This window comes from Phacochoerus africanus, chromosome 12 (assembly GCF_016906955.1).
Source record: "Phacochoerus africanus isolate WHEZ1 chromosome 12, ROS_Pafr_v1, whole genome shotgun sequence".
Taxonomy (NCBI): domain Eukaryota; kingdom Metazoa; phylum Chordata; class Mammalia; order Artiodactyla; family Suidae; genus Phacochoerus; species Phacochoerus africanus.
The window spans coordinates 63,345,097-63,367,567 of record NC_062555.1 but is presented as its reverse complement, the minus strand read 5'-3'; the positions used below and the strand labels follow the sequence as shown (position 1 = coordinate 63,367,567).

Genomic DNA, 22,471 nt, shown 5'->3' with positions numbered 1-22,471 from the left:
GGGTTTAGGGAAAATAAATATGCCTCTCTGGACAACATGCCTAACAGATGCCCTTATCAGCTAAGCAGAAAAACAAACCAAAACAAACAAAAAACCCTCAGAATAATTCATCAGCAAATCTCCAAATATGAATGAGCTCTGTAAATGCAAGAGAACGTGCTTTTTATGAAGCACAAAGGGCAGTAACGTGAGACAAAAGAACCAGAGCACTGCAACCTCGGGGACCTGACGCTCGGTCGCTAATCCTCCGAGCCCTCATCCGCATTTGAACGCCACGCGCAGTTTTCCGCAGAAGGCGTTATCCAACTTAAATTTGCGGGGCGCTGCATCAGAGCCTCTGGCCAAGCCTGCCCCGCCAGCGGGCCTTTCTGCGGATCCCTTTTTCTCGGTCCCGGTCGCCGCTCTCGGGACCGGGGCGGCTCACACCCACTCGGACTTGCCGGGGCCCGGGAGCCTGGCGCGCGACGCGCAGGGGCGCTCCTCCCACCCCGGGGCCGCCGCTCCGGGCCCGGCCACCGGCGGCTGGTCGCTGACGGAGGACAGCGCGTCACTCTCGTCCTCCCCAGGCAGCTCCCGGCGCCCCCGCGCGGCAGGCTCCGCCGCCGGACTGTGCGCCCCCCGCCCTCCGCTGCGCAGGCCCCGGCGAGCGCGCAGCCCCGCGCCCTCGTGCGCCCCGCGTCCCTCCCGCGCCCCGTCCTCCGGCCCCTGAGGCGGCCTCCTCCCGGCCGGGGCTGGGCTGGGTCGCCCGCGCGTCGTCCATCGCGCGCTGCAGAGCAGGTCCGTGACACTGAGCAGGAAGGACAGCGCGCAGACCGCCCAGACGAAGAGCATCAGGATGGACTTCTCTGTGGGCCGAGAGACGTAACAGTCCACCACGCCGGTGCAGGGAGGATGCGTGCACGAAAATCTCTTAGGGACCAAGAATCCGAAGAGGAGGTAGTGCAGGGCACCGAAAGCTGCCTCCGTCAGCGTCCGGAGGCAGAGGTGGGCCGTGTAGCCCGAGGAGAAGTCCGGCACCGTCAGGCAGCGCCTGGCCCTGGAGGTCAGGTCAAGGGGGTCGGCGTCCTCTGGGCCATTATCCGGCCCGCGGGGTCCCCGCGCCGCCACCTCGGCTCCTTTGTGCAGCACGTAGACACTGAAGATGGCGAAGGGAAGGAGGACAGCCACGCTCTGGATCAGCCAGAACCGCAGGTGGGACACGGGGGCGAAGATGTCATAGCAAACGTTGGCGCATCCCGGCTGCAGCGTGTTGCACACGAACCTCTCCTGCTCATCCTGGTAGACGGGCGACCCGGCCAGGATGAGCACCGCCATCCTCAGCAGAACCATGAAGATCAGCCAGACCTTCCCTAGAAAGAGGAAGCAGGAAGGGCACTATCACAGCCAGACAGACACATCTCCTGGGGGCAACCGTTTTCAGTCCTTACTGGGGCTGAGGCCAGAACACGAAGTGCACCAGCATGTGGTTGAGTCACAGCGACAGGATCAGCCACTTAGCTCATCGGACAAACACCGAAGGAGCATTTGCAAAGCGTCCCACGCGGTGCTGACTTAGGTTCATCTCAGAGATACTGCGGATTCAGGTCCATACCGCAGATTTGGGTCTAGACCACCCCAAAGAATGAGTCGCACAGATTTCCTTAGTTTCCCCGTGCATACAAAAGTTACCTTTACATGATACCTTCGTCTATTGAGTGTGCACAAGCATTATAAAAAGTGTACATGGAGTTCCCGTCGTGGCGCAGTGGTTAACGAATCCGACTAGCAACCATGAGGTTGCGGGTTCGATTCCTGGCCTTGCTCAGTGGGTTAAGGATCCGGTGTTGCCGTGAGCTGTGGTGTAGGTTGCAGACGCGGCTCGGATCCCGCGTTGCTGTGGCTCTGGCGTAGGCTGGTGGCTACAGCTCCGATTCGACCCCTAGCCTGGGAATCTCCATATGCCGCTGGAGCGGCCCAAGAAATAGCAAATAAATAAATAAATAATTTTAAAAATTAAATAAATAAAATAAAAAGTGTACATACCTTAAATTAATAATACTTGGTTGCTAAAAATTCAGCCAGTGGTAGTAACAACATGGAAAATCATCGACTACAATTCACCAGAATATAGTAACAATGCAAAAGCTTGAAATAGTGTGAGAATTATCCAAATGTGATATAGAAACTTGAAGTGAGCAAATGCTGTTGGAAAAAGGATGCCGGCAGACTTGCTGGAGGCACGGTTGCCACAAATGTTCAATTCATTAAAAAAAAAAAAATGCAGTATCGGTGAAATAAAACGAGGTGTGTCTGTACTTGTTTATAAAACGCTTTGAAATTAGTGGATTTAAAGAAGCATAGATTCGAAAATGTTTGATCTGGTTTGGCTAGTTCAGACCTTGGGTAATGTCTCCTGAACTGAAACGTCTAAAAAGAGAGTTGGGCTGATGTAAATAAGGTCTTCCTCTTAAAAGAATGAGCCTTTTCAAGGATGTTAGTGCATTCCTGTAACTGTGTATAGCAAACACAAGCTGCTGAGTTTCATGAGTTTTCTCTACAGTAATAGTCCACATGATCTTTGTGAAATTGCAGAGCTTGTATTAATGCTGCTTGCTGGGCCTTGAAATCAAATTTCTTAAGAATATTCCATTTTGAAGACTCTTCAAGAATTCAGAACTCCTTTCCCCCTATTCCAGCTATTACGAACTGAGGTTTGTCTTTCTTCAATTAACCATGAATAAATGAGGCCAACCTAGAGATCAAGATAAATTCCAAGTCCTGTTTTCATGTCAGGAGTCAACTATTTTGGGATATGTTCAAGATCCCATCAAAAGAACTTGTAAATATGTTGTTTTCTGATGAGATCAGAAATTGTCATCTGCTATCAGCAAAACTAAACTTTACTATGAATCAAGGCAGTTAAACTCAAGGATTGTGTGACCATTACCTGATTAAGTCATTCACTCAAACTTTTAAAACAGGTTGACTTTGTTTAAAAAGCAGTGAATAAAAAAAATATCAACCACTTCATGGTCATATTTCAATCCTTTCCTCAATTCCTTTACTGGGATACCCACACCTCTCTGAAAATTTAACTTGGCTACATCAAATTCAGAAAACTTTATTACTTTCTTTGTTTAAAAAAAAAACTAAACTACAATTGAGATTTGGTTCAAAGTGCACGAGAGAATTTACTAATCTTTACAAATTAAGCTTCAAGGATACACCCTAAAAAGATGAACGAAAAGCTCCCCCCCCAGGACTGAAGCGTTTTAATGTTCTGTGGGTGACTTATAAGATTGATGTCATAATCATGTGGCTACATGCGGGGGCATGCATTTGTCTTAACTTTGATTGTATTGTTCCTTTTCCTGGCAATGTCACCAGAGAAGACTTACACAAACACACCCCTTCCACCTGCTCGGCCCCCAAATATCAGCAAGAAGCGGTCCCTTCTTCTTCATCGCTCACTCCCAAGACGTCCTTAAATGATGGTGGAGCCTCCTTAAGTGATGGAGAACCAGAGGGAAGCTGGAGCCCAGGCCTTACTCAGGGGAGGACCAGGAAAAGCAACCCAGCTCTGCGGGAAATCACGCTACTCACCCACGATGGTCACGTTGCAGTTTAAGGTAATGACGAGGAAGCCCAGCAGGTCTGGCTGGTCCATGCTTCCAGGGAGTCCCAGACTCAAGGCTGCTGGAGCCCGTGTTTTCCAAGGAGGTGGGGAATCTTCTCAGGAATAAATGTATCTTAGCTACAAAGGACTTGCAGGTGAAAGAAATGGGAAAGCGGAGGCTGGTTCTTCTGACGCCCAGTCGAGACGGCCCCGAGCTGTTTGAGGCAAAGCCTTCCTGACAACTGCAGTGACCAGGGGCCAGCAGGAGCCGTCTCTGTCGTGGCTATTCTTACCCTCCTGGGACATTCCAGGCCCCTGGCAGTGCTCACGTGTCTCCACCAGGAGAGCCCACGCTTCAGGACAGAATAGAAACTACGTTTCGCCCAAGAAAGAAAAGTTTTCTTAACCAGCCAAGTCACCATCTATCTCTGTGATGGAGGAGTTTCCCCCTTGAAAGCATTTCCGTAACCACTTCACTTGTGAAAGAAGTGCTGAAATGGCCACGTTTAATCTGTTCTGTGGAGCCTAAGCCACCATAACTCGAGCCCCAAAGGATCTGGTCCTGAGCTCTGAACTCTCATACCGTGGGTACCAGCATGAATCTGCCCCTGGGATGCGTGTCCCCACATTGGGCCGTGACAGTCACCCCGTGGGTTAATGACAAGAACCCTTCACTCAGAGAGCCACCCCGTGGGTTAATGACAAGAACCCTTCACTCAGAGAGCCACCTGGTCCTCGGGGAGTCACTGGATCTTCCCAATAGCCTCGTCTTGCAGTAGAGTTTGTGGGAGACAGACGTGAAATGATATGGTTAAGAGCACCCAGCCTGAGAGCTCCTGCTGTGGTGCAACGGGAGTCATGGCGTCTTGGCAGCTCTGGAATGCAGGTTCGATCCCTGACCTGGCACAGTGGGATAAGGATCCGGTGTTGCCACAGCTGCGGCTTAGGTCAAAACTGTGGCTCAGATCTGGTCCCTGACCTGGGGACTCCATATGCCACAGGGCAGCCAAAAAAATAATAATAATAATAATAATAAAAGGGCATCCGGCATGGAGGGGGTGTGCAAAACTTGAACCAGTGGCATTTCAGTCCCTTACTGTCCCCAGACACCTTCGTGGGGTACTGCCTCCTTTTGTTATGTCCTGGCCCTGTCGAGCCCGGGTGCTGCGGCCATTGAATCAGCCTAACAAATGTCGGTTAAACTCATCATAAAATATCACCGTCTGGACGTGCCGACATCAATCACCGTTGCATCAGATCCCCTCATGGCTGCCACCTTTCTATCTGGGAAGAGCCCATCCCGCAAGGCTGGAGGTCTGTCATCAGGATGGAATTCGTGAACTTGAAAAGGAATCATTTCAATTTTCCACGACAGCTCTTCTTGACATTTCCTATCTTTTCTCCATTTCTGATCTATTCTTGACTTTAGTAATAACCCTAGAAAGATTCCCAGAGGAGGAACACAACAAAGCTGCTTTCATCTTCATCCACGTGACACTCTGCCACCCACAGAAAACATTTTGACCCCTTAGAAAGGAACAGTAGTTTTGCTATATTTTAGTCAAATGCTTTGACGTGAACAATGAAATTTAGAGAAATTGCAGTCACGTTAAAATATGGGACTAGTAGTTCAAGGGATCAAGTATAAAAATAAAAGAAAATATCTTTATTTCCTAATAGATATTGGCTATTAAAGTATGCTTAAAATAAAAAAAAAAAAACAGGCTATTGACTTAAACTTGAAATACCAGAAAAGCAATTATTGAATTTTGCTGTATGATCTAGGCAGGCTGTTCTGAATGGGGAGTAAATTAGACTATTGTAACCTTGAGCAAATCACTAGAGCTTCTCATGCCTCAGTCTTCTCATCAGTGAAGCAGGAAAAAAGAAAAAAAAAAAACGTGCCCATCACCTACACAGAGTGGCTGTGACATGCAACGTGAAATTGCAGATGTGAAAATGGTTTAACAATATGAAGTACGACGCCTGTGAGCGGCTGGTGCATCTCTGGGTCTGCTCCTCAGGGCTCCCACCCTCAGCTTTTCCTTCACCCCAGGGCGTCTTCTCCACCTCTCTGCCCTCCCTCCTCCTAGTCCACCCCGTCCCCATTCTCTGCCTTCCTCTCCCTCCTGCTGGGAGGCATTTTTGCTTTTCCGGGAAATCCTAACCCAGATGGCTGCCAGAAGCAGGACGGGGGACGGACAGGAGGGGGAGGTAGCCAGAGCATCAAACACGTGCCTCCCTCTCCATTATCCCAGAATCGATGGGGAGCTTTCCATTCGTGTGTCTGTGGGGTGGGGGAGATCTGGGGGAGCTCTGCGCTCAGCCCAGGGGGAAAGAAAGCCAGCGGGAGTCAGGGACATGATTTTTCCTTTTCTCCTTCCCTTTTCTGCACTTACTTCTGAGGGGTTCACCTATCCACAAGACAGCACAGATGAGTCCCCAAGGGGAACGCAACCCCCCCAAATTCCATTCTCCAGAGACTTGGTGATTCATGCAAATTTGGAAATGGATGTCACCTTAAAATCCGTTGAGCCCACCTTCCTAATCTCACAGGTGGAAATGAAAGGTGTGGCCCCGACTCCCTGGCCTCAGTAGAGAGCTTACGTGATATTTGCGATCCCTGTCCTGGCCAAAAAGATTTTTTTTTCTTTTTTTGGTCACCCTGTGGCATATGGAATTCCCAGACCAGGGATGAGATCCGAGCCAAAGTTTCGACCTACACCATAGCTGCAGCAACACCAGACCCTTTAACCCCCTGTGCCGGGCCGAGGGCTGAACCTTCGTCCTGGCACTGCAGAGACACTGCCAATCACGTTGTGCCACAGTGGGAACCCCATGGCCAGAAAAGTCAGACCCGTGAAACATCAAAAGCACAAAGAAGTTTTCTACCATCCAGAATGTTGAAGAAGTAGTTACTGTATTTCTGCATAGCAGAAATACCTGCATAGTTACCTGCATGGCACAATGTTAGCCCTTTGAGTATTTGAAATTGCCTTATTTTAACCTTTTCATGGAAATCTTTCTAAGGCGCCACTGGAATCTAAGCAGATGGGGCCAGAGGGACTATACGGGAAGGAGAGATAGCCAGGTACCAGCGGTCACTCAGAATCCAGCTTTCCTTGTGAAGAAAGCACAAGCCCACCCCCAGCTTGCTTTTTGGCCCCAGGTGTTAGGCAGGAAGTCAGAAGAGCCTTCCTGAGAGCTGCGGTCTGAATGTGTGTGTCCGGGCCCCCCCCCCCATTCATATGTTGAAATCCCACTCCACCGAGGTGATGGTATTAGAAGGTGGGATCTTTGGGGGTGATTTATGGAATTAGTGCCCTTTTATTTTATTTATTTATTTCTTAGGGCCGCATCTGCAGCATATGGAGGTTCCCAGGCTAGGGGTGGAATCAGAGCTGTAGCCTCGGATCTATGCCACAGCCACAGCAACGCCAGATCTGAGCTGAGTCTGAGACCTACACCGCAGCTCACGGCAACGCTGGATCCTTAACCCACGGATAGAGGCCGGGGATCAAACCTGCATCCTCATGGATATTAGTCGGATTGGTTTCCACTGCGCCATGAAGGGAACTCCTGAGAAATGAATATCTATGGTGCCTCAGCCACCTAGTGTCCAGCATGTTGTTGCAGCAGCCAGAATGGAATAAGACACCGTGGTCTCAGCTGAAATGAAAGCCATCACCCAGGCAGGAGGGAGGCGCCCTCTTACTGTCACTGTTACTGTTGATGTGCTCTGACTCAAGGATGCCTCTTAAATATTATTCATCACGTGATGAACACAGTTCGTTCAGTCTCTACTGAGCACCTGCTTGGTCTCAGCACTGTTCTCGGCACCGGGGAAATGGCAGAGAATGAGAGAGATGGCCACCCTCGTTGAACCTGCATCCCGGTGGGAAACACCAACAAGAAACAAGAGAGGTATTTTCAGCAAAGTGAATTCCTCACCAGATGGAGGGGAGTGCCAGGGAGGAGAATATAGCCGAGAGGCAAAGAGTGGATGCCCAGGAGGGTGAGGCGGCCAGGCAGCCCCCTAGGGAGGACACATTTGCACAAAGACGGAGGCAGGGAGGAGTTCCCTGGTGGTGCAATGGGTTAAGGATCCAACATGATCACTGCTGGGTCACAGGTTCCATCCCTAGGCCAGAAACTTCTGCATGCCTCGGGTGAAGCCAAAAAAAAAACAAAAAAGTGGAAGCAGGGGAGGGAGTCACAAGCTCTTCCTCAAAACTTCTACTCTCTTCTGGAATTCACCCAGACCCAGGCCCACTTAGCACATGTTAAGAGTTACTCGGTGCCCCCAAATCCTTTCCAGGGCCTGTGTAGGCATCATGGGACCCAGTACAACTTCTCAGCATGGGTCACAAGGTGAAGCAGGGGCCGCACTGCTGAACAGGGACCAGGGACACAGTAGCATTGCTCCCCAGCATCCACACTCTCCTGGCATGACCACCGCAGGCGTCCAGCACGGGGCCGCTGCACCTGCCATAGACACCTGCTCCTTTTCCTGGAGTTTTGTTTTCAGGTGGAGCCAAAGCAGTTCAAAATTCTTCATCAAAGCAGTTGCTGGTCGTCAAAGACGTCATTAGGGAAAGAGCACAGACTTCAAGGTCAGAGGGTCTGGGTTCAGTCCTGGCTCCAAACACCAGTGTTTGACCTTGAGCAAACCTTACCAGTCTGAGCTTGTTTTCTTGCATTCCTTCCAAATGTATTGAGCACCTGCTGAGCATGCAGCCACATCTTGGGAAGGCATTCAAAGAAGAGCTAATGGGCTCCTTTTAGCAGAAAGAGAATTTGAAAATGCAGGAAAGGAGAGCGGATGGGGAGGGTCAGCATAAGGGCAGGGGAGTCGGAGGTACAAACTCTTATGCATAAAATAAGTTACAAAGAGAGAGTGTATGGCACAGAGAATACAGCCAAAACTTTATAATTATAAATGGAGCAGAACTATTAAAAATCGTGAATCACTATATGTACACCTGTAAATTCTATAAAATTGTGCAGTATTTTTTGGGCCGCTCCCCCCCACCCCCACCTGGGAGCATGTGGAAGGGCCAGGGGCAGGGGTCAAACTTGTGCCACAGCAGCAAACCAAGCCACAGCAGTGACAATGCCTGATCCGTAACTCACTGAGCCACCAGGGGATTTCAATACTTCAGTTAAAAAAAATAAATAGGGGTTCCCACTGTGATTCAGAATTAGGAGACCCAACTAGTATCCATGAGGAGGTAGGTTTTATCCCTGGCCTTGATCAGTGGGTTAAGGATCCAGCATTGCCTTGAGCTGTGGTGCAGGTCGAAGATGCAGCTTCCATTTGCCCGTAGCCTGGGAACTTCCCTATGCCAAAAAGACAAAATCAGAAATAAATAAACACACAAAAAAATGAATAAGCAGTGAAGAATCAGTGACAGTGCAGCAGGAGGGGAGCTGCTTCATGGGAATTCAAGAGGGCACTCACCTGGCAGGGAGGACCCCTACCTCACAGGGAGGACCCCAGGTGGGAGTGGGGGGAGAAGAATGGGTGTGGGGGGAGAAGAGGGGGCTTTGGGGAGGAGGGGGATGTGGGGGGCAGGAGAGGAGGGTGGGGGGGAGCAGGGGGTGGGAAGCAGCGGGGTAGACAGGATCTGAAGGCAGTTCGTGAAGAAGCCATCAAATTCCTCCCAAACTTCATGATTTGCCCGTATTATTTTGGAAAAGTTAGTGGAACATTGGAAAATGACAGTGGGAAGGGTGGGATGGGCTTGGCAGTCTCAGCGCTGAGTCCTAGGTGGGGTCCCCGGGCAGAGCCAGAGTGGGCTCTGGCTTCAACCAAGAGTTAATTAGATCTGAGCCAGTTCACTGCGCTAAGTCTAGAAGAGAAAAAAAAATCAGGACGGAAAGTGCATCCTAAGCACCTGACCTGCAGCAGGGCAGGCGACGCGGGGTGGCCAGGACGCCAAGTCCGGGGTGAGAGGGGCGCAGAGCAGCCCGCGTTCCCCCGCCTCCCTCTGCCTGCTCTCCACCGAGGAATACCAGAGCGGGAATCACGGAATTCCATCTATTTTAAAACGCACAACTGTTCAGCGCTCACCCTCCAAACATCCAAGGCGCTTTGCTTTGGGACAAGTGATGAGCGTTGTCTGTCGAGCGAGGGATATATTCGGAAACCGCGACTGTGGTGTCTGGACCAGCAGGCGACAGTGGAATCCTCCGCGGGCCAGTGTCCCTCCCGCCCACCAGCCACGTGAGAGACGGGGGTCTCCCCAGGCCGCGTTTTCAGGGCACGTTTTCTCCAAAAGAAAAGGTGGAGGAGGGAAGGACCAGTTGGGACCGTCGCGACCTCCACGGAAACCGGCCAGGCCACAGCCAAGCTCTCCTTCCACTTGAAAGCAGAGACAGGCCTCAGTGCAGGTGGCGAAAGGTGGCTCTGCATCTAAGGGTGGGATCCGGGGAGGAGCAGGGGCAGCTCAGAGACGAAAAGGTGCTTGTCCTTCCAGGAGTGAGGCCCGCCACGGCCAGGGGACGTGTTTCCTCCCTGGAGCGCACAAGGTCCCCCAGCCGGGGGCGAGGAGCTGGACCTCAGAGCTCTTGGGCCCTCACCCGGTAGGGGGGCGCCTGCGCTGCCGTCTAGGAGGGAAGCCACTCTGCGGGGCGGGAGGAAGCTGGTTCTTCTATTGTCCTCTAAAGGTACTGGAGAGCTTGTTGGGTCCTTCTGGAAAAGAGGGAGGGTTTCATCCAGCAATGACACACGGACAGGTTCCCGCGTCAGACACAGGCAGGTCTAAGGATGTTGGTGAGGGGGACACAGCAGCCTTCTCCCAAGGACAGGGAGGGGCACAAGGACATTTCTGCCTGTAAGAACAGTGACCAACTCTCTAGATCCCGAGAGATCTAAGATATGGTCGGGTAACAGCAATGAATGATGCACCTGTAGCAGGAGCACAAAGAGAGCGGGAAGGAGAGGAGGAATCTCTCCACTGAGAGAGAGAGAGTGAGTGTGTGTGTGCACGCACACACACATTACAGGCGGAGAACATAGGGCTCCGTGACATCACACAACTGCCTCAGACCACAGAGACCACACAAGGCTGGGATTCCATCCCCTTCATTTGACCCCAATATCCCCGGTCTTTCCATGTGACACAGAGATGGGAACACTGGGGACACTGGGGAAGCTCCAGAGAGACGCTCTCACTTTCAGGCAGCCTGGAAGAGACCATCTCTCTGGGTCTTCCTGGAACCAGGGAAGCTTGCTGAAGGTCTGTTGGTGAGCTACTCTTGTCTTTCTTGGAAAGAAGGAGCACAAATTCAACTGCTTATTAAAAGGGAACAAAGAGCCCGTCCTGCTCACGGAGTTGGGATTTCTGGACAAGCTCTTCTCTAGCGTAATCCCTTCTAATCCCGGCCCTCCCTCCAGGCAGTTTCCTTGGGAAACATGACTAAATTTTCAAAGATTAAGTTACGTGTATCAAGTGGATCTTTAAGGATGCTTTTTCCCAAGCCTCCAGTCTCATCTTAAGTGGGGCTTTACTGGTTTAATGAACCACAATGAGTGTGAATCACCCTGAGAACAAATCTTTTTCCTTTTTTTTTTTTGTTTGTTTAATAAGTACCCCCCTTGCATGGGAGCACCGATGCCTAAGAGAAGTGAAAGTAGGGGCCTGCGGCAGCTCATCACAAGTCTCCTTGGGACCAAAGCGGACCTCTGGTTCCCAGTTCTGTGGGTTCTAACTGAACGAGGAGGGCGTCATGTAGCCACTTGGGCATAAACAGGGATGACTAAGCAGCCACCACGTTGGTGAGCCAAGCACTAATCTTTCACGATGGAAAACAGCCAATAAGAGCCTAATGATTTGATTCAAAAATTCACAGAAGGGCTCTGGCGTAGGCCGGTGGCTGCAGCTCCAGTTCGACCCCTAGCCTGGGAACCTCCATATGCCGGGGGAGCGGCCCAAGAAATAGCTAAAAAGACCAAAAAAAAAAAAAAATTCACAGAAGGACATGTAAGGAAAATACATGACATACCTTTTAATCTTTTAATCTGTGTGTGTGTGTGTGTGTGTGTGTGTGTGTTCTGTATTTCAGTCCTGTTGTGAGCTCCTTGGGGTCAAAGCCAAATCTGTTGAAGCTGTTTTCCTTTTACCCCCACAATGCCCCAGGATAGTCCCCTTGCTCAATCAATCTTTGGTGATACGATGACCTTGCAAATAAATAGCTGTGCAGTATTTTCCTTTTTGAGTTAAAACAGCAGCTACTGGGAGCTTCCGTCGTCGTGGCTCAGGGGTTAACGAATCTGAGTATTATCCATGAGGATGCGGGTTCGATCCCTGGCCTTGCTCGGTGGGTTAAGGATCCTGCGTTGCCGTGGCTGTGGCGTAGACCGGTGGCTACAGCTCCATTTGGACCCCTAGCCTGGGAACCTCCATGTGCCACGTGTGCAGCCCTAAAAAGAGAAAAGACAAGAATAAATAAATAAAACAGCAGCTACTGATGTCCCCCCGCCCCCCGTTGGACTGGTTTCATGTCATTCAAAGGTTGTCATGAAATGCCTGTGTAGTGAGATTTTTATGTCTTCTTGATGAATTGACACTTTCATCACTATGAAATGACCCTGTTCATCTCTAGTAATAGTCTTTATCCTGAAGTATATTTTCCTGATGTTAATAGAGCCATTCTTCTCATTATATTTGTTTTCTCTTAACTTCTCCAGTATATTTAGAATATCTGGTCTTCAAGTCCTTGTCTGCTAATTCCATCATCAGGTCTGTTGATGTGGACTGATTTTTCTCTTCCTTATCAGTCACGTTTTCCTGCTTCTTCTCATGACTAATTTTTATTGAATGCTGGATACTATGTATGTTACCTTGTCGAATGCCTGGATTTTATTTTCTTTCAGGAAGTATTGACTTTGGATTTGACAGGCGGTTGAGTTGTTTCGGTACCAGCTTCATCTTTCTGACACTCATGTGAAGCTTCGTTAGAGTGGATTCAGTTTGGTCCTCCGACTGAAGAACTGCATTTCTAGCATCTTTACTGAATTTCCATGTTTAACAAGGTAGCTCACTCTGGCCGGCTGCAACTTAAATGTCTTCCTAGCCTATGTGAGATCCAGGAAGTGTTCAGCTTAAAAAGCTTGCCGGGGAGTTGCCTGGTGGCTCAATGGGTTAAGGATCTGGCATTGTCACTGCTGTGGCACGGGTTTGATCCCTGGCCTGGGAACTTCCACGTGCCACAGGTGTGGCCAAAGACATTCAAAATGTCTCTGTTGAATCATTGCATTTTCTTCCTTCGGCAAGGAAGGCCATATGTATGATAAGAAATGCCTATGAAATGACAGTGAAACGTGATGCTGCTAGTGACCATATGCTAACTTAAATGTTGAAAATGCAAAGTTATCAATGAAGACAATGATTCTGGCATTGGGGTGAAGCGGGGTTGAATGCCGGAAATATCGGTGGTGATTTGGGCCTGTTTCTAAGTAAGTTTTCTAGCTGTGCTGAATGGAGGACAACATGGTACCACCCAAACCACTAGCTTTGCCAGGTCTGTGCCCATGCCCCCCCCCCCCCCGGCCCCCGCTCAGAGACACCCCCTGACCTCTGCCCTTCCTGAGCAGCAGTGGGTCTGTTACAGGAGGGGGGAGGTAGGCACTGCCTGGATGAGGAGACCAACAACCTAAACCCAAGAGAGGCAGCAGATGCTCTCAGATGGTGACAGACCCAGAAATGACCAGGACATGGAGGCTGATGTGAGTGTGGGGTGGCAGGGAGGGGTCACTGCTACTTCAGATGAGATGGCGGAAAAGGCCACCAAGGTGATGACATCTGAGCTGAGAATAATGAGGAAGAACAAGCCACATGAAGACACCAGGGACAGTCACAGCCTGGGCTAGAAAACGTCCCTCGGAACGAGAACTTGCAAGGGCAAGAAAAGAAAACCACAGTCCAGCAGGACCCCTCCAGGCCAAAGGATGGGCCTTGGCCTCAGGGGAGGGGACAGTTGGTGGCCCTAAATGGAATCCCCAGTGTCCAGTTTCTCTAAAGCACTTAAGCGGAGGCCTGAAGGGAAGGAAGGCCCAGCCGAGCTTTGGAACAGCCGCTCCTGGAGCCTGTCTGATGCCGTGAAGAGGCCGGGCGCCATCTGCGTGGCATCTGTATTTAGCAGCCATAAAAATAAAAGTCTTATATGCTGCTTGTGCTTATAGGTATCGCTAAGCCTCTTTAAAAGGCTAAGAGTGCAGCTGTCTCTCTGCCAAGGACGAGGCTCCTGGAGACTGGTGACAGGTGTAGGGGGGCCCTGCCTCCGGGGCAGTTTTAGGAGCAGTTGCGACCTTTGCCAGGTCACCTTGCCTTCCTGACTTCAGCCCAGCGGGAAACTATGGGGACAGGTCTGTTCCGCCCCATCAGGGAGGTGCCGAGGGACAGGTGGGAAGAGAGCTTCCTGCGTAGGAAGCCTGGAGCGAATGGGGTTCTGTTTCTGCGGGAAAAGCTACATTGAAAATACTGTGCAGGGGAGTTCCCGTCGTGGTGCAGTGGTTAACGAATCTGACTAGGAACCACTGGGTTGCATGTTCGTTCCCTGCCCTTGCTCAGTGGGTTAAGGATCTGGCATTGCCATGAGCTGTGGTATACGTTGCAGACACGGCTCGGATCCCGCGTTGCTGTGGCTCTGGCGTAGGCCAGTAGCTACAGCTCTGATTAGGCCCCTAGCCTGGGAACCTACACATACTGCGGGAGCGGCCCTAGAAAAAGGCAAAAAAAAAAAGAAAGAAAGAAAGAAAGAAAAAAAATACTGTGCAGATTTTCCTGGGTGGCTTCCAAAGTCTTTCATGTTTACATGTGTGTCTTTACTGGGGTGAGGCCTCCCCAGCACTAAGCCTCAGCTGTGCTGCAAGGGGACAGGGGAGGAGTGAGGAGGGAGGGGAGGGAGGAAGGGAGGGGAGGGGGAGGAGTGCATGGTGACAGGGACGGGGAAGGGACAGCAGGCACAGGCACAGGCAGGGGGACCCCCGTCCTTCTCAGTGTGCATCCAGAGCCCACTTCTTTCCCTAGGCCACCCTCAAGGCCAGCTCTGTTCTGTGCTCTCCACTCCCTCCCTCCCTCGGAGGGGCCTGGTCCTCCGGGGGCCACACTCAGGGACAGCAGGACCTGAAGACAGGCCAGGGAGCTGAGGCACTAGGGCCACACGGGGTCCTTGCTAGGAGGTGGCAGGGAGGGCTGCCTCCCACAGGGTGGGTCACAAGATGCCTTTGGGACCACGTGACATCTAAGGGATGTCTGAATGTGAGTGACAAATCTGCGGGGGGGGGGGGCCGGTCACGCCAGGCAGGCACCTTTCTGACAGCTTTTCCCGGGAGGAGGAGGGGCAGGGAGAGGCCTTACTGGTGGTGGGAACCACGAGCTCTGGGGTCTGGCTTCCAGCTTCCAGGCGCTGCACCTTCCGAGTGGGCCCAGGGCAAGGCTGTTACCCTCTCCAAGCCCAAGCATCCTCCCGTGGCAACAACAGCAGCTACCTCTCAGCCTTGGAGCCTGATGGAAATTACACGAACTGACCTATGCTCAGTGCTTAGGCTGGGCTGGGCACTTACAATGAACAGTGTTTTTGTTCTTGGGTGTATCATACTGTTGTAATTTTGTTTTTAATTTTACTTATTTTCTTTTTATGGCCACACCTGCAGGATCTGGAAGTTCCCAGCTTAGGGGTGGAATCAGAGCTGCAGCTGCCCACCAATGCCACAGCCACAGCGATGCCAGATCCAACCACAGCTCGTGGTATGGCCAGATGCTTAACCCATGGAGTGAGGCCAGGGATCAAACCTGAATCCTCATGGACACTAGTCAGGTTCCTAACCCACTGAGCCACAATGGGAACTCCATGTTGCAATTTTTAAGTGGCGTCTTTTCACCATTACATTCTCTAATTATTTACTGCCGGTGGCATGGAGAAGTATCAAATGTGGTACAGTGATCTTGTCACTGCCATCTTATAGCTCTTTTTTTTTTTTGGGCTGAGCCTGCAGCATGTGAGAATTCCCAGCCCAGGGATCAAACCCACAACACAGCAGCGACCCAAGCTGCTGCAGTGACAACACTGGATCCCTAACCCACTGCACCACAAGAGAGCTAACTCCCAGAATTCTTATTAATCATTTTCCATTTGCTTCTCCTAGATTTTCCTGGTGGCAATCACATTAGCTTCAAGATACTCAAAAAATATGTATAAAACATGAAATAAGTGATTGCAGAACCGCATGAACGCCTCAGGAAGGAGGGACCTTCCAGAAGCATTCCTCTCACCAGAGACAGGGCCAGAGCCCTGCTTCCTGCCCCTGACATGATCAAAACATGTGTCTGCTTTCCTGCCACATCAGAACTACTGTCCAAACCAAAGGATTACAGCTTTACGAGCTCAGGGGCTGCGGGTTTGAGTCCTAATCTATCCCCCCACTGTGTCCGATGCAACAGGTGCCCGGCACGTCAACTAACTTAAAGACAGTCTCCAGTCAAAACGACTGACGTGGGGAGGGAAGAGCCTAACCAGGCAGCAGGCGGCCAGAACCCTCCGAAGGCGCTGCTGCTCCTTCCCACGTCTGACCTGTGCAGGGCACGGAGCTTTCATGACTCTGATCCTGGTGGCACAGACCTCGCCTGACTTGTCCCCATCAGTCCCTGACATGTAGACAGTACAGTCTGTCTTGCAAGTATTTGCTGTGTGAAATCATTACTCGAGCTAACGTCTTCCTTAAAGTTCACTCACTACAAAACCAATACACGTTTTCCAGAGAACATTCTGGAATAGACACTTTGTTCCCAGTTTTGCTCACATTCAAGAGGCTGCCACTCTTGGCAGGCTGCTGCAGGGGACCCTGGAACATTCACCCTGGGCTTTTCCAAATCATGGCTTTTATATTTGCAGGGGTGAGTAAATCTGTTGTTCTGAGTCCTGAGGCTGCTCCTGGAAATCCTAGAATAACTAAGACTCATGGGCTAGCTGAGTATTAGGAGTGGACGGCTCTTAGGGTGACAGGTATGTGTGTGTGTGCATGTGAGAGGGGTAGGGGGAGAGGGAGGGGGAGAGGGAGAGAGAGAGAGAGAGAGAGAGTTCTTTGTTTTCAAGATGATGTTCTTGGAACCCAGCAAAGCTCTGAGACTTGCCCAGACCAAATGCCCAGTGTGCCCCAGCAAGGCCTCAAACTCGGGGGCCCCACCCTACAGAGGCACTGCTTTGCCATACGCTGCCCCCCTCAATGCTGCTCTTCTCTTTGGAGTGGACCCCCAACTCTTTTGGTCGCCCCAAGGGCAGGTCCTTTGAAGCAGACCCAAGAGCTGGTGAGCAGAGGCAGTCCTGAGACACCTGCCAGCGGCCAAGTTCAATGCAGTGCCACAGGGAGAGAGAAGCCCTTCTCCTCCAGAGCTTTCCGTCTGCAGGTCCGAGGAGGATCCGCATCACTCGAGGGCTGAAACATCATGAGCATCCTTCTCAAGACATCATGGTGGAGAGGGGGATTCCTACACCCAACTTCACTTTTTCAAGATCTTCAGGGTCCATCAATGTGGAGGACAAGCTGGAGATACACTGCATTGGGGCAGACCCAGGAAGGATGGACAGCAGCTGAACCCCGATACTCATGTCCTCCTAAGAACAGCTGTGTCTGCCTGGAGGAGACGACCTATTTCTTCGGGAAACTCACAGTTAAGCTCAGATTTGTCTTTTTGGGGGGTGGGGTCAGCCTCCCTCCATCCATGCAGAGCAGCATCCAGCAATCATGATGCATGAATGGCTGAGCAGAGTGTATTTAGAAACAGAGTTAAGACAGGTGGTGAAAGCACAAGCAAGTGCATCTCTGCCAGCCGAGTTCACTGAGTGATTGATCAGAGAGGTGGAGTAACTTGTCCAAGGTCACACAGCAATTTAACTTTGGGCTGAGACTGAAACCCCAGGTTTCACTACAAGACAAATCAATATACCAACGTCCATATAAAGATATGCCTGGAGTTCCCGTCGTGGCGCAGTGGTTAACGAATCTGACTAGGAACCATGAGGTTGCGGGTTCGGTGCCTGCCCTTGCTCAGTGGGTTAACGATCCGGCGTTGCCGTGAGCTGTGGTGTAGGTTGCAGACGCGGCTCGGATCCCGCGTTGCTGTGGCTCTGGCGTAGGCCGGTGGCTACAGCTCTGATTCGACCCCTAGCCTGGGAACCTCCATATGCCGCAGGAGCGGCCCAAAGAAATAGCAAAAAGACAAAAAAAAAAAAATGATATGCCTAAGCTCTAGTTATATTTAATATTTGCTTCCAAAACAGCAGTCACTTTGGAATGTCATTCTTTTATCCTGCATTCTATTTAAAAGTTCTCAAAAGGAACGAGGCTCTCTATCCAGCCCAAGCCCCTTAAGTTCACAGGTTCCCCGAGAGCTTCCTGCAAGATGTAAGATGGACATCGCGGCCACCAGGACCACCCGGGTGCCCACCCACAGCCCGGACTCGCAGTGACGCAGAGACCCAGAAGCCTCCCGTGACTCCTTCAGGTCAGAGAGGAACGTTTCTAATGGAAAGCGACGTGGCTGACCTTCAGCAGCTCCAGATGCACAAACTTAGTAAGAAAACCTACCAGGAAGAAGTCGAGTCCAGCAGCGCTCTGGGGACCTCGAGCGCCTGCACGCCTCCCTGGGCCGGGTGGCGCCTGCCCCACACCTGCGGGACAACCTCTTCTCGGTGCAGCAGAGCTAGGGAGGCTCGGCACGGGCTGCAGGTCATGACCTGAAGGCGGTTGTGTGCAGGGCCTTCCTTGCAACCCTCAGAGCTAAAAATATTAATCCCGAGTTAATCCTTTTCCCATTTCACTTGAGGGTACATTCCCTAATTCCCTCTCTTTCCCAAATGTGGGTGGCCTTTCAGGAGATGACCCGTCTCCGTGATCCACCAACCTGTGTTGAGATGCTGACGCTGGTGAAGTCAAGGGGGATGCAGGGATCATGTGTGAAACGGGGCATCGCTGAGGCCCTGGGCCTTCTGAGGATCACTCAGCACCTACAGAACCTGTAACTTCTCCACCGCTCTTGAAAAGAACTGGTTCACTGGGCAGTTCAACCTCATCTCAGTAAAACCTGTTCAATTTTATCTCGACATCATATTTTTTTTTTAAAAAAAGGCAGCCAGAAGACAGGCACTATTTGTTCTATGGATTTATTTATTGAACACTTATAGGTACCTACAATGAACCAGGAAGATATTTTATTGTTTAAAAAACTCAAAGCTGTAAAATATGGCCCCCGTGAGAAGTTACCAAAAGCAGCCGGAAAGGATCAAAATCACTCACTTCCAAAATCCTGCTCTGCAGCTCAGCAGAGGATCAAAGCCCCCAGACCCAAGGCAAAGCCCAAGATGCTGCCGGCCCTGCCGAAGACCACGCGGGGGCCAGACGACGGCCTCACCGCACGTTAAGGCACAGGGCCCATCTGGGCTCTTGGCAGGATCTCCCACCTCACCCTCCAGTTTGGTTTTAAATCCCTGACTTCTTTCCCTTCTCCCAGTTAAAAAAAAAAAGGAAAGCAAACCAAAAAGGAAAAATTCATTGGGATAGTTACTCTCCCAATGACTTTATCTGTTGTTTAAGCCTAATGTAAAAGCCAACAAGTTGTGTGATTTTCTTCATCCTCCGTGAATGATGAAAACAGTCCATTCAAAAACTACACTAAGACAATGTATTCCTAAAGAGCAATCCCGCTTTAATCGTAGGGCACGAGTCACCTTGCAAACAAGTTACATCACGATCATTTATCAATAGGTACTGTACTGGCTGTAGTCGGGGTGGGTTTTTGTTTTCTGGTTTTTGTGTTTTTTGGCAAACTCAGAACAAACCAGAGAATGAAATGTAGAAAAATAAAACAAACCTAAAGTTACCTTTGTGTCAGGTGACTCGTCCTGCAAAAGTAAAACTGAAATCTACACTTACAGCAGAGTTTAAAAAAATCCTCAGTGCAAGAAACACAACCAATACAGATCAATGCTCAATAATATGGAAAATCTTCCTATACAGAGGTAGAGTCCAGTGCACAAGGCTAAAACAATATTCAAGAGTCTAAACAAGACTGAGTCAGGTTTTACGGAATCCACTTTAAATTTTAAGTTATCAGACTGTATGTACATACATACAATAAATAGACTATACAATTTTTTAAAGTAGTTTAATAAACTCCACAAAATAATAGCAGATGCATTGAAATATTTACATAATTCAATTTTCAAATCTCTCTCATTCAAATAAAAGGGATAAAAATAAGATTTCTGCTTTAAAGGCAGCTGAACCTCTTTCCTGAAGTGGATCGGGAAAATAAGATACTTTACACGGGAGGAACTAATTTCTGTTCGAGAGGTATTCATATCCAGCTAAGAAAATATGTCCCTTTTGACGCTATATAGATTAGGGAATATAAAATGCTATTTTCTACACTTTCAGGTCTCTATTTCAAGTTCTAAATCCAACCCTTACTTGAAGAGAGAAGCTGATTTGGGAACCCATACAGAACACATCAACGCATTGACAACGGAAGGGTAAGTTAACTCTTCATCTTCTGCTTGTTTGCTTTTGAAAGGTTAAACCAGAAAGAACCTGATGGTACTTCTGGCTCAAACAATTATGTTTACAGGCGCTGCCAATTTCACGGAATCCTGACCAGCACTGGGTGGCTTGGTGTTCTTGGGATGGTGGGTATTTCTGAGCCTTCCCACTTGTCAACACAGCTTGTCTCCTCGGGAGCAGGCATGTCTGGGGCGCAGTGTGAGAGTTCAGGGCACAGGACTAGTAACGGAAGATTCCAAAGTTTTCCAGGCTCACACAGGAGGAGAGTGAAACACAGACTATCTGCCGCCATTTGCCTCAGAGACATGAAGGAAAAACTTAGAAACCTCTCTCAAGGTGACCCAAGAAAATATGCAAAACCCAAAACTGCATGCTTCACTGACCCGGATTCTTAGACTTTGTGTGGTATTCTATCCTTAACCCTTTAATTCTCCTTGATGTAGAAAATTTTTATCTCACCCATAAGGAAATGGATGGTCAGAAATGAAAACAGATGGTGGTAATCAGTGAAGCATAAACCTTCACAGTTTAATTTTGTATAACTTCACTAAGCACCCACAATGAAAATGCAAGTCGTTTTTTATTCAATCATTCTGTGAAAAATACCTCAGAGTAAATAGGAACATGGTGCCCTTCAATGGTCTTCCGCTGGAATACCCACCCCCACCCCCACCTTTTTTTTTTTTATTTTAGATTTTTAAAAAATTTTATACAAATAGACTAGCTTTGATTGAAGGTAAACATAGAAAACTCGAGGGGGATATTGCTTGCACAATGGACATGGAAGTGGAGGAGCGGGTGGGCAGGGGCCGGGGAAGGGGCTCCCACTCAGGACAGCAGGGAAGAGAGTAACCACCGAAGGCACAAGCACCCATGTGATCTAGAATGTTCCGGGGGCGGGGGGAGGGGAAATACCGTTTGGTTCGGCACTACAGTCAAGTTGATTCCGCCACTGTGGAGAAAACCACCTACAATAAAGGTGCACAGAAACGTGACAAGCGCTCCCCCTTGAGAGGAAGAAAGCTCAGAAGACAGCTCGCAGGAGTGGTGCAGAGAGAAACAGCCAGTACTATTTATTTGGAGGTCTGTGCCGTAGTGGGTACAAACTATATTCTCTGCTCTGTGGGACCAAAACCCAAACAGAATAAAACGAACAAAAATCCCCCCCAAATCCCCGAGAAGCAGCAAGAAGGAATGCAGGAAGTCTCAAGGTACACACTGATCCGGGTGGGGTGGCGACCGCGGCACTGGCCTTTAATGCGCATCCAACTCTGTCATCTACGCCGGGCTGTCCCGTCTACCGACCGACGGGGAGACTTAGGAAACCGCCAAGCCGCTTTCCCTGCCTCGACACGACTTCCCCTCCCTTCCTCCTCCAGGATGAGAGTCTTTTTCCTCCACGAAGGAAGTGCTGTCCCCGAGCCGGGAAGGCGCGGGCGGGATCCCACGGAAGAGCCTGGCTTCCTCGAGCCCTGCTGCGCAAGAGCGCGCGCGGCGCGGAGGCGGTCATCAAGGCAGCCTGGCGGAGCTAGGAACTAAAAAGAAGAGGAAAGGAAAAACCAAACACACCACCCCACGTCTGTCTTTTCTCGAACTACAGGAGAAACGGAGGGATGGCACGGCCTCCAGCGGAGATGCCAACGGTTAGGAGAGGATGGCGGGGGACCACCTGGGCAGAGTCAGATTGTCAGCACTGGCTGACCGCTTCCTCGTGGGTCTTCTCAGGTCCTTGTACTTGTCCTCGCAGAGGCGGGAGATGGCCTGAAGGGCAGAAGGGAGACTCGTCAGGGGCCCCCGCAGTACCCTCCATCCCTGCGCTCCGGGGCCCCCACAGTGCGGCGCATCAGCGCCGTCCCAGGCCCTGAGGACGCTCGTGAACCCACAGGAGCCCCTGCCCGTGAGGTCGACACCCACGCCTGGATCTGTGCCTGCACAGGGGGCACACAAAGGAAGGGGGACACAGTCCCTGTTTCCAAAATAATCTCAAAACTTGAAACCATCCTAAAATGGTGCAGCATGCAGGTCAGCCAGGCGGGGTTCAGAGCTGGCTGCCCACTGAAGGGTATGCGACCCTGGGCACGAGCCTCCTCGTCTGCAAAGGGGCAGGCACAGCACCCTCCTTTCAGGGCTGCTGTGAAGCATCCGTGACCCGTGACCGGGACCAAGCCCAAACAGATGACGGGGGCCTGGATCAACTCTAGGTGTCGCTGAAGAAGGTAGCCTGGAGAGGATGCTGACAGTGAGTGTGCAGGGGAAGCGCCTGGCCAAGAGCAAGGCCAGCCTCTTCCAGGGCCACCGTCAGGTGCCAGCTGAGA

At 50.5% G+C, this 22,471-nt stretch overlaps 2 protein-coding genes across 2 annotated transcripts in view; both read right to left on the bottom strand.

Annotated features, from left to right (window-relative positions):
* Positions 1 to 420: 420 nt before the first annotated feature.
* GJD4 (gap junction protein delta 4) lies at positions 421 to 4,531 on the bottom strand. Its single transcript, XM_047754648.1, has 2 exons — positions 3,583 to 4,531; positions 421 to 1,349 (listed from the first exon to the last, which is right to left on the bottom strand). The coding sequence occupies exons 1-2, from the start codon at positions 3,644 to 3,646 to the stop codon at positions 421 to 423; spliced, it is 993 nt and encodes a 330-aa protein (XP_047610604.1). The 5' UTR covers positions 3,647 to 4,531.
* Positions 4,532 to 21,201: 16,670 nt separating this feature from the next.
* Positions 21,202 to 22,471, bottom strand: part of CCNY (cyclin Y) — a 124,947-nt gene continuing 123,677 nt past the window's right edge. Inside the window, exon 10 of the mRNA XM_047755128.1 lies at positions 21,202 to 21,917. Within this exon, the coding sequence (XP_047611084.1) occupies positions 21,801 to 21,917 (117 nt within the window). The 3' untranslated portion in view covers positions 21,202 to 21,800. The remainder of the gene's footprint in view (positions 21,918 to 22,471) is intronic.